This window comes from Dendrobium catenatum, unplaced genomic scaffold (genome assembly GCF_001605985.2).
Source record: "Dendrobium catenatum unplaced genomic scaffold, ASM160598v2 fragScaff_scaffold_807, whole genome shotgun sequence".
Lineage (NCBI taxonomy): Eukaryota > Viridiplantae > Streptophyta > Magnoliopsida > Asparagales > Orchidaceae > Dendrobium > Dendrobium catenatum.
The window spans coordinates 352,359-364,425 of record NW_021319269.1 but is presented as its reverse complement, the minus strand read 5'-3'; the positions used below and the strand labels follow the sequence as shown (position 1 = coordinate 364,425).

The 12,067-nt window shown below is 35.8% G+C and overlaps 1 protein-coding gene across 1 annotated transcript; it reads right to left on the bottom strand.

The window, feature by feature from the left end:
* Positions 1–2,252: 2,252 nt before the first annotated feature.
* Positions 2,253–11,863, bottom strand: LOC110115028. Its single transcript, XM_028696671.1, has 3 exons — positions 11,476–11,863; positions 3,297–3,362; positions 2,253–2,402 (listed from the first exon to the last, which is right to left on the bottom strand). The coding sequence occupies exons 1-3, from the start codon at positions 11,743–11,745 to the stop codon at positions 2,253–2,255; spliced, it is 486 nt and encodes a 161-aa protein (XP_028552504.1). The 5' UTR covers positions 11,746–11,863.
* Between the last annotated feature and the right edge of the window lie 204 nt (positions 11,864–12,067).

Below are 12,067 nucleotides of genomic sequence, written 5' to 3'. Positions count from 1 at the left end.
TATATATATATATTATCATTCCAATAAATTAAAAAAATAAAAAGAGGGAGGGTCTACACCATCAAGTCGAGCAGTAGTTTTCAATTAATTAGAACATATAAAAATGAGAGGGAGAGAAAATGTTTCTATTTACAAAAACTATTAAGCAAATGATAGCGTACCTAAAAGTGACTTATAGAGTAGATGCTTGTGACAAATAAAAAGAGGGAGGGTCTACACCATCAAGTCGAGCAGTAGTTTTCAATTAATTAGAACATATAAAAATGAGAGGGAGAGAAAATGTTTCTATTTACAAAAACTATTAAGCAAATGATAGCGTACCTAAAAGTGACTTATAGAGTAGATGCTTGTGACAATCAAATCAAAAAACAACAATAAATCAATCTAAATCTGATAATGTAAATGGTGCTAATGGAAAATGAACACCATCTTGTTTCTATAATTGAAGGAAATTAATAATTTATTTTGACTTCAATATACTACTCAAGAGGAATCTTGCAATATACCATTTTGAGATCAAAGCATATTGATTTGATGCATCTTTTAGCCAAATCAAAATCATGCCACTATAGTCTTTTCTTGAAAACGTCTATTATGCATCTATTCGTGTTTTAGCAATGTATGACTAGAGCTTAGTTCTTTAAGAAATTTGAGAAACTCATTTAAAACTAAGAACCTTAGAAGCGTCTTTAGACTCTTTCTATTAGATAAATCTCTTCCTACAGACAAACAATAGTTTTGAGAAGATCTATTCAAAGGGTTATGTCAATGCCAGGAGATGTCACCTTTGATTCAAATACATTAGATCAATCTTATGCTATCAACATCTTTATAGGAGCCTTACTTGACTTCTTTCCAACACTCTTTAATGATAATTATCATTAATTTTGTTAAAAAAAGGCATATCACCAATACATCAGGACAAGAAGCAATGAATTTGTAGGGTACATAACTAACCTATAGGAGATAACAGAAGACTCGTAGCAATCAATGCAGTTCACTTACAAGCAAGAACACGATCTTCTAATTTCTATTGAATAAACATTCTTTACAAGCTATATTAAATTATATGAAAAGCTTGAGTAAATTAAACAACACATTTTTTACGTTTTACAACTCAAACCTGATTTAGATTAACACCATCGGATCTGCACCATTTGTACGAGCAGATAGAAGGCGATACTCTTATAATAACTCTAAATTATATACTAAAACATACTCACGCATGTGCTCCGACAAATGCAATAAATTTCTAAACGCCAATGTCTGAGAATGCTACGCATGTCAAATATTCAAAGCTTATCCTCCTCCTTGACAGGATAGAAGTCAACCTAACTTGAATCATAAAAGGCCTTCCAAATTCCTACAAAATAAAAGTGATTTTTAACGACACCTCGATTATGGCCGTGTTGACGGCAAAATCTTAACCGGAGAGGTCAAATCTCAAAACCAATAAAAATCTAAATCCTTAAAATGAAATCTATCATCTAAAAAAACTTAAAACTAAAAATCATCCACCTCCTGCAACCGTTTGTCTGGAGTGATAAATTTGAAATTAACCTCAGCTCACAAAGACCTAATGTCGTGTCGAGTGTATCACTAAGATTCATCCTTAAATAGTCTCTTACCAGCAGGAACATGGCACTTGCCCTCTGATCAGGTGGTTTTACTGCAAAATGGCACCATTATATTACGATCATGGCCAAAGCCCATATGTTTGTTAACGACGTCAAAACCTTGAGTAATGAATCATAGAGTATACTCAATAGGCATAAAGCCCTCTATCACCTAAAGTGGATTCAGATCTACCCCCTTAGACAAACACCAACCTAGTTCTACAAAGTATTCTTGGACAAAGCAACCTATGGTTGTTGATTAGATACCTTCTGTCAAGTTGGATCAACTACCTCCTCTGACTAAGTTGTCCGGGGAACATGACAGCCCGGGATGACAGAACCATGAGATCTTGATCGGACCTGTCTTCATTACCCTATCAACAGTTTTAAGTTTATGGTGATAAACATTAAGTCTTAAATTCTAAAATTCATATCCCAAACCATAAAACTATTGTTATTATATGCTGGATTTACAACCTATGCGACCTCTTTAACAACTAGCATTAATCGAAAGTTCTCTCTTGTAATCATGAGAGGTAATTAACTATAGGCGCTTGCACCTATAGGAAACCAAAACTCAGATCATTAAGTCACAAAAATGAGGGTGAAATCTCTAGGTAGTGTCTTATCTAAAACTCAATCTGCCTTCTGAAAATTCACCCAGAACCTAAGCTCATTAAAACTCTCCACCGTCATAAACAAACAAGAAAAGAGAACAGCACGGAGAGGCCGGGGAAGCGAGCACAAATTTTCGGAGCACACAATAGCAAGGCAGTATCTCAATACCTCACAATCCATTTTTTTGTAACAGGATGAAAAATGTGGAACTTGATAAGTACTTGATTAAAGATAAACCTGAAAATGACTAAATTTATATAGAATATATTATAACTGAACAAGTTCTTGATACTACCAAAGAGACTCCACATTAAGCAGATTGACAACTTAGTCTAAAATCAATATGGAGATTTAGGTTCAGGCAAGCAATCAAAATGGAAATGCAAAACTGAAAGATTAGCTGCTGCCGAGAATCACAAAGGAAATACAAATATGGAAGGCAAGTTGTTGATGAGATAGGGAATTCAAAAATCGATCATAGCATTGATAACTAGGCCCAAAACATCAAGATATAATTACAGTCATGAATAGTTCTGATTTAATTGATAATGTAAATAAGAAAATAAAGGTAGAAAGTGTAATTCATTACAAACTTTGTATATTAGCTTCTCCTATAAGTGGAAAGAACCTTGTAATAGTGGGAGAAAACAAAAAGTTTTATTTTTCTTTTTTTGCTTATATATTATAAATGTAATCTAAGGGTTCAAAACTTCTATTTACAAGAAACCAAAAAGCCCAAAAGGGTAGTTACGGCATAAGATGGAGAGCAACACACAGCTTATTAATATATGGCAAGACCAATATAGTTAAATAATATGCATCGATTTTGCAATTAAAACTATAAAAACAAGAATCCCCAAGATATTACTTTAAAAATTAATGTTTACATCTATCAAAAGATAATTGAAAAATGAATTAGATTGTACATTGTAATACATATATTCATGCTACTTTTTACAAAATGTAAGGGTCGTTGATGAAACAGATAAAAGATAGGCCAGAAAAAAAAAATATATATATATATATATATATATATTTAGAAGGAATAATTAACATTATTACCTCGTTCTCAATCACAGCAATTCTCTTTCCATGTTGGGCAGTTAGAATGTGGTTCAGCAGAGTAGTCTGCATAGATATTACAAGTATTTCAATTCCAGAACGGTGAAGCTCCCATGAATAAATCAAGGAGTAGGAGACAAAAACTCAAACAAACAGCATTTAATGAACCATTATCAAACTTTAAAATAAGCTAAATGAATTATAATTATTCAAGAAAACAACATTTAATGAACTATCAGCCAACTTAAAAATATGCCTAGTGAATTACATTTATTCAAGCAACATAAGCCAACCCTAATCTAAACAGGAGAACGAGGCTGTAGTGCAGAGTTTAAGATTCTGTAATTTGCATTAGCCGAGAAATAGAAGTATGCTGTTAGGAGTCAAAGAATTCCCTAAACTACTGAGAAAAAAAAAATTTTTTTCTTTGGATTGAGCTAAAGGGAAAGCAAGATTAGAGGCTCAAAGAAATCATGCTATGTTAGAACCATAACAACTGTCAATGCGAGAAATCACAGGAATAAGCAATGGAGAAAAAAACCACCAAGCAAAGGGAGCAAAGACCTTAAGCTTGGCATATTGACTTCCATGTAGGCAATGGGTCGAAAGAAAAATATTATGAAGCAAATAAGAGTCATTATCAAGCAATTCAGAATTTATTTGGAAATAATCTTGATGTCTTAAATTGAATAGATGAGGAGAAAAAGGTGGCGAAAGTGGCATATAAAAAAGGTGGGACAACAAATTTGTCCAAGTAAATTAATAAATCTTCTTTTGTTTGTCTTCCGTGCTCTATTTTTCCTTTTTCAAGAGCCCGCCAGCAAGGCTAGATTTTCTTTTATCTTCACTCGCCACCACTCATCATTGTAGGAACCTATTATTTAGTGATCTTGTTGAAACTTCCCAAGGATATTTCATCACCAAGCAAAGAACCACTCTTACCAATCTTCACTCTATCCATGATTAATGGTAGTTTATCAAAAGCCAAAGCCCTCAATAACCCTCCATTCAAGAAAAAAAAAAAACCTTCAGGTTATTCAAGAATTAAAACACAAAGTCCAGCTACAATTGACCTTGGTGGAAGTTCATTAGAAATAAACAAACTAATTGAAGGAACCACACAACAGCCAGAAAACATTGCGATCAGCGAAAACTGCAATGAAAGAAATCATGGAAGACAATACATTTAAAACCATGTGCATAACAATCCCTCAATATGCAAGTGAAAACCTCTAAACTTGGATACAAAAATCAAACAATATTACAAAATCTACAAACTCACACTAAAAATTAACATTAATCTCATTCCACATGGACAGCCCCACTTAAGAATGGCTCATATGGCTATCCAAGACAAACAGTCTCACATCTTGAAGCAGGATTCTCACCGCCCTCCACAATTGATTTGGCCCATCCAAATATTTTAGCCTCTTAGGACAATTGGCCAAACTAATTCAAACTTCTTTCATATCATACAATCAAAACAAATACAAATAGCCCTCCAATCACATTACTTGCATAGACAAAGACTTATTGCAAAATTACTTCTAATCGAGCTTAAAATCCACATACAAAAATAAGTCCACATTCACATGCCAACCTCTCCATACCAATCAATTGAACTAGCCAAATTAATTATGGATAAGTCGCATCATGGAAACTCAATTATATCTAACCAAAATCAATCACAACTACTCAAACACATAAGCTTTTGCCCCTTGCTCGGTCACCGCCCAATCTAGACCACATAGAATCAATGATAACAATTACAATCAAATGCTTAACTCCTACAAAAATTATGAAGAGACAAGTAAAGGGTTTATACTAAAATTGTGACAAAAAATTCACATAAATCACACATGCAAAGGATGTCACTGCATGATTTGGATTAGCACTAATGAATTTTGACAGCGACAACTTCTAGAACACCTCTTTTATGGTGGCTGTCGCATCATCTACCCCTGCAAACAACACTGAACCTCCAACTAAGCCATGTCCAACAATCACCCTTTATGCAGTGCCAGGTCAACCACTACCTGCTACATTGCGAGTGGAAATGGTTCAAGCCTTAATTCATGGTAGATTGTCAGATAATTTTGTCCAACAATGATTAGCAGAATATTTGGGCCTTATCATTAACCCTACACAATGATTCCATGTGGTCATCAGAAATAGTGAGAACATGTTGAGCCAACACAAATACCTGACCATCAAACTAAGACTGCAAGAACAAAGGATTATATGTTTTTCCCATTCAGAAATGTGTTGGGAATTGAGAGGCAACATTTGCTCATCAACGAAAGCACCAACTACAATTGGTTTTCCTTGAACTTTATTTGGCAAGAAAAAATTATGAAACTGCATGGAATACGCAAGCCAACAATTGAAAGCATGCAACTCAATTAATTAAAAAAAACTCATAACCCTAAGGTGTAGAGGATTCCATCATCCAACACCCAGCTTTGGACATTAAACCAACATACATGACAATTCTTGCAACAAAACCACCTACTGGCATTACATGAGTCCTCATATTATTTTGCCAAGCCTTTCAACAACCCAAACACGTTCCACTCAATAGAACAATAGATCATAAAAATACATCTGAAATATAAGACAATAGAAGTAAACATACAACCCTACCACTACCCCTATTTTCAAAAAAATGGCAATTGAAAAGATGGCAAATAAGATGCTTGTGATAGATTTGATTCATCCTAACACTATCCTATTTTCTTTATCAATCTTACTCATCAAAGAAAGAGACAACACACGGTGATTCTGTCTCAATCAGTAGACTTTAAATCAAGAAATAGTTAGAAATCACTACTCCATCCCAATTATTGACAAAATGCTAGACAAACTTCCTGGTGCAACATCTCTAAACTAGACTTGCAGGCAGGTCACCACCATGTTTGTATGGCAAATGCAGACATGCCAAATATAGGATTTAGAAGATACGAGGGGAACAATGAATTTGGCATCATGTCATTTAGGTTGAAGAATGCACGTGCAACATTTCAAAATTATGAATACCATGTTGAAATCTCACTTAAGAGAATTTATGATTGTTTTTTTTCACCATATACAAGAGTGTGGTCGCTCTTTGGCAATAATTGGGATGTAATTATTTCTATATTACCTCTATAGCAAAAGATTGCACTCATATAATCCAAGTGCTTATTTAACCAACCACATATTGAATACAAGAGGCATGTGGTGATGTGGATGGTGTTAATCCAAATCAAAAGAAGATTGTAATTGCATAAGAGTGGCCACAGAAAAACACTAAAAAGCATCTACACGGGCTCCTCAAGCCAGAAAATTGTTATCATAGGTTCGTGGAAAACTTTGCAAATATAACAATAGCCCCGATCATGGTTTAAAATTATTTAAAAAAAAAAAAACACCAACCTAAGTACATGCATTTTGCAACTCGGTATCGCTAGGTACATGCTCGGTACCACTCAGTACAACTAGGTACATCCTCGGTACCGCTAGGTACATGCTCGGTATCACTCTGTATCTTTCCATACAAACGACTTAAAAACTTTAAAAATAAGCAGAACTTCAAAATTACTCTTACAATAAAAATTTGTTCCGGGGACGCTGCCCCCGGAAACCCCCACAAGTCGAACCCCGCCAAGGGGTAACACCCCCTTGGACCTTCGGCAACACGACATATTATTGTATTCATCATCTTTAGCAATATTTGTTAGTGTTAGTCTGCTTGTTCATGAGTGCATGCTTTGTATAGGTTTTCTTAATGTAGAATAAGTGAAGCATTATGTTTAAGGGTTTGATATATTGCACTAATATATTCTTCATATAAAGGATGGTCATAAGTAAGGATAAAGCTGCATCATGTCATAGAAAAGATGCAGGATGAAAACATACCACGTAGGTGGATGTAAGAGGAAGTGATAAAACACATATCTATCTAAAATGCAATTATTGTGACAAAGTTGTGAAGGGATATTTTGATTTCACTTCATATCTTGTGTCTTTTTATGTTTTATATTTTTTCTCATTAGTATATAAAAAATTTATCATTTTATATTGACGCAATCTTTTGATATTAAGGCTTGCACCTCAAAACGCCTTGAGTCTTACGCCTCACCTCACGAACGAAAAACGCCTCAATAAATTTTAAACATTCGTCCCAATCACCCTTTCCCAAAATAAATGTCTTTGAATGGGGCGAGCAAAATAAAAATGCATTTGGAAGACTCAAAGAAACTTTAGCAAAATCTCTTGTCCTATAACCACCCAATTTTATAAAGTCGTTCAACATCAACACTAACAGCTTCATAAATTAAAATTGGAGCAGTTTTGTCCCAAAATAAGCAACTTGTGGCCTTCTACAACAAAAAATTGCGCATGAAAATGCAATAAGTGTCAACCTATGTGCATACTCATATATGACTTCACAGGTGTTTAGCAAGTGGCTACTGAAACATGTCAAAGGCACTCGCCCACAAGAGGGTTTCTTTGAAGCACTTGCCTAGGACTGCCAAAGGGACACACCTGAGGAGATGAATAGGCTTTACTCGCCTGAGCTTACCAAGGAGCTCGCCATGCACCGGGCAAATCAAAAATCCGTTAAGCAAGCAAATCTCCAATCGTCGCTATCTTAGTCACTAGCTCAACCCCAGAGCCTTATCTTCAAGCTTGCCAAGCTTAGCTGCAGGAAAGTACTTACTTAGGACACATAACTCAAATATAACTACTCAACCTAAAGCTCTCCATTCCTGCAATGTCCTGCTCGCCTTTTCCTTCAAGGTGACTTAGAATCTTCTACAAAAGCCGTCAGCAACATCAGATCTCTCACCATTCATGAGTCTCACACATCTTAGGACTCGCTTGCAGATTCACCTGAATGTATTTGCGTGGATCACCATAGATATGCCTGGGATCACTGAAGAGGTCGTATGCCATCAATTGAATATGAGAAGGGATGCTCCCCATAAAGCAAAAGATCAAAAAGACAATGAAAATATTCATTGAACCATCAAAGAAGAAGTACATAAGCTTATGGATACCAACTTCATCATAGAAGTCTAGTCACTAGACTGGATCGCAAATGTGGTGATTTTACAAAAAGCCAATAGTAAGTGTTCATAAATATGAACTCAACACCCTACGAACGACTACCTACTGCTAAGAATCGATACCCTAATCAACAAGTAATGATTCTGTCAGGTTACCGAATGCATTCGGAAACCAATAACAAAACACCACGTCACTAAAGTGCTCAGTATTGTGCTCGGTACAGGTGTTCGGTACACTCGGTATGCTCGGTATTTTTACCGGATGCAATAAAAATTCCCTAATCGACAAGATAGTGCGCTACTTGATCATAAGCTTCTGAGATACTTTCTGTTAACCCCTATAAATAACATTTATTAGGCCTCATTGTGTTTGATTTTAAGAGATGTAGTGTTTTAACATATAATTAATGATTATAGTTGTGGGAAGCAAAAATCCACCTCTCTTGAAGAAAGATCGCTTATCTTTGGGGTCTTAATCGACTAAGGTGATGGAGAATAAGATGCAAGAATAATCTATATAAGATGTGCCAAAAGGGCTCACATAGCTAAGAGTTAGATAGCTCTATCATTCCCTAGCTCAAATGTTGACCCAAACACATCAAACCACGCACAAAAGAACAAACTCACTGCCAACTAGCTTACCCGGGAAGAGCTCGCCCAAGAAACTGTCGACTTCTCCCTCCTTCAACCCGTCAAGGGACAACAAGTTTCTAGATTAGCATGCAGCATTATACGGGTATTCTGTATAACTTGTTTTTTTTTTTACTTTTTCTTTTTTTTTTATAGTCTTTCATGTAGCCCTCAAAATCTTGTAAATAAGACGTGATGAGGAACAGTTTAAGGGAGGACTCTAAAATTTTTCTTTCACTGATAATGGATACTCTGCTTTTTTGAGACTTATAGCTCTATTCTCTCTATTCTCACTACACTCTCCATTCTTTCAACTCACCAGATAAATCTGTTAGTAAAGTAGGGTATCATCCACAAACAAATTAGGATTCAAGACTATGTTAAATAAATATACACCATGACAAAGGTGGTGGCACAATGGAACCAATATTTGCTCACAGCCAAATTTATCTAGGAAAAAATATCATAGAAGCCTTTGTGAACTCATGATTCAAGCTTGCTAGCACAAAAAACGTTTCTTGGTTAAGTTGTTAGGTTATGATTTCTTCTTTAAACATAATCAGGAATGAAACAACCAGGTAGTCAAAGCTCCATCTCGCCAACATGAAGATGCTAACGTCAACTATGACACAAAAAAAATGGATTTATAATAACTGCCTCAATACTCAACCTCGTCCAATAAAATTAAAGCAAAGACCACCACAAAGACAAAAGCAGCAGAATTATCACGCACCTTCCACCAAATCCCAAAATACTATCACAACTACCTTATTCATAATGAGTTAATCCATAAAAGAGGACACATAATGTTATCGTCAATTTCCCCAAGCATAAATCTTACAAGCTTTCCATTCAAGCATTACCAGCGGACACAATGGACTTTGCCAATATTTTGGAGAATAGTCGATCAATTCAAGCACCACAAAGACATCCAAGTGTTCATCAAAAGCTGTCAAGCATATCAGATTAGAAAATATCAGCCATTAACACATGCGGATCTTCTATAACCACCTCCAACAATAATCACTATATTTGAAGGCACCACAATGGACTTTACCATTCAACTCCTAGAACCTGTGAACAAACTATCACCATAGAAGTTGTGGACCACCTCAAAATAAGCCCATTTTTCAATATTAACTATGCACTTCACAATAAGCAAAGTTGCCACTGTCTTGATTATAGACATTTGCAAGCTACACGACCCACCAAAAATTATAAAATATGATCACAATTGAACTTTTTAAGTAACTTCCTGAAGAGATTATAAAGTCAATGGAAACAAAGTTGCAATATACCACCACCCACCACCGGAGACCAACAATTAAATCAAAGAAAACAGTCGCAGACAACAGCAATACCTCCCATGCTTTGCCATGGACAATCAAACAAGATGGACACAATTTCTATTTTGGGTTGCATTCTCTAACAACAACAGTTATACATCCAGTAATCAAACACCATTTGAAGCCTTGTATGGTTAGCCACCACCATCAATACACCCATGCATAGGCCAAGAGTCCACTATAGAGGCAGTTGATACACTATTGCAAAACAAAACATTGGGCCTGTGCAAACTATGCGATAACTTGTTGTGAGATCAAAATCGCATGAAGACCCAATTAAACAACATAAGTTGGAATTTCAAGTGGGTGATTAATCATAATCAATTTGTAATCATAAAAACAAACTTCAGCAAGACTACACACCTATTCTAAGCTCCAACAATGATACTGCAAGCCCTACAAAGTAGTATGAAGAATCAACATCATCGCATACAAATTATACTTAGCAAAACAGTTTCACATACATCCAATTTCCATACATCCCTCTTAAAGGCTTACTAAGAGGACCTCAAATGGCATTGGGAAAGCTACTAAACACTACATTGGAGAACCAACCACTAATGAAGCCGATTGCCATCTCATCAAATGCAAAAAGGAGGCCAATTAGTCATACAATATTCGGAGCAATAAAAACTCCACTTGGGCGACAAAGACAGATTTGTTGAACAAATTATTGGACAATGACCATGAGGGTAAAGTCAATCTCAAAGAACAAAAGGAAGCTATTAACAAATGGCAATAGGGGTGTAAATGAGTAAAGTCGAACTTGAGTCACGGCAAGCCTAAGCTTGATTCATCAATAAAATTAACAGCTTGAGCTCGAGTCAAGCCCAGGAAACGAGCTTGAACTCGGCTCAAGCATTCGTAATCAGACTCGAGAGCTCGACTAGATATACAATCAGTCGGATTTCTGCTTCATCGAACGAACTCCCGGACCACGGTGGAGCCGTGGAGATCGCAGGTGGAGTGTGCTTTGAGAAGAAGAAGAAGAAACTTAGGAACCTGTCAAGAAACTTTGAAATTTCATGACTATTTAATAAAAATCAATAATTTTTGGCAAAAATATAATGATTTTTAAATAGGCAGTATTGTAAAATGTCATAATATCTCCTTGGGAGAATAAATGTAACAGTAACAAGAGCAATTTGGGACCTTTCCGGAGCCGAGAAAGCCAGTTATCACGGTGGCAGGAACTCTAGTATCGGCATCGAGAGCGGAGGCGACAGCTTCAGCTAGGTCAAGTCTGGGAGTGGAACTGACGACCATTGACCTCGAATTGGAAGGCCCTAGCTTATTTTCGGAGAAGGATTGCTTCCCAACCGATAACATAGTTCTCGGAAGGCATTGCGAAAGTGCAGGAGAGTGATGCAGGAATTGATTTAGGGCTTTTGACGCTCTTCCAATTACAAACCCTGCCAGCATCTTCTAGCTCGCGTGGCAGCCAATATCGATGGGTTCTAACTTCGAGCACGCGTTAACTGGCAAAAAGGAGAAAAGCCTTGAGGAAATATGAGAGGGTTTAGGGTTTAGCAGGTTTTATGGTTAACTCTTCTCTTTTTTTTTTTTTAATTACAATACACCCATAATTTAGTCAGATTAATTATCAATATTACATAAAATAATAATCGTCGAATTATAATATTAGTTAAATAATATTAGGATTAAATAAAATTGTATGTACATGCTAATAATTAAGAGATACTCATAAATAACATGATTTTTTATATAAAATATTTAGGAGAAG

Coding starts and splice junctions, on each gene's coding strand:
- LOC110115028 (XM_028696671.1), bottom strand. CDS start 11,745: ATGCTGGCAGGGTTTGTAATTGGAAGAGCGTCAAAAGCCCTAAATCAA. Junction 3,363..11,475: donor GCTTTCTCGGCTCCGGAAAG/GTCCCAAATTGC, acceptor ATATCTATGCAG/ACTACTCTGCTGAACCACAT. Junction 2,403..3,296: donor TTGCTGTGATTGAGAACGAG/GTAATAATGTTA, acceptor ATGGATTGTGAG/GTATTGAGATACTGCCTTGC.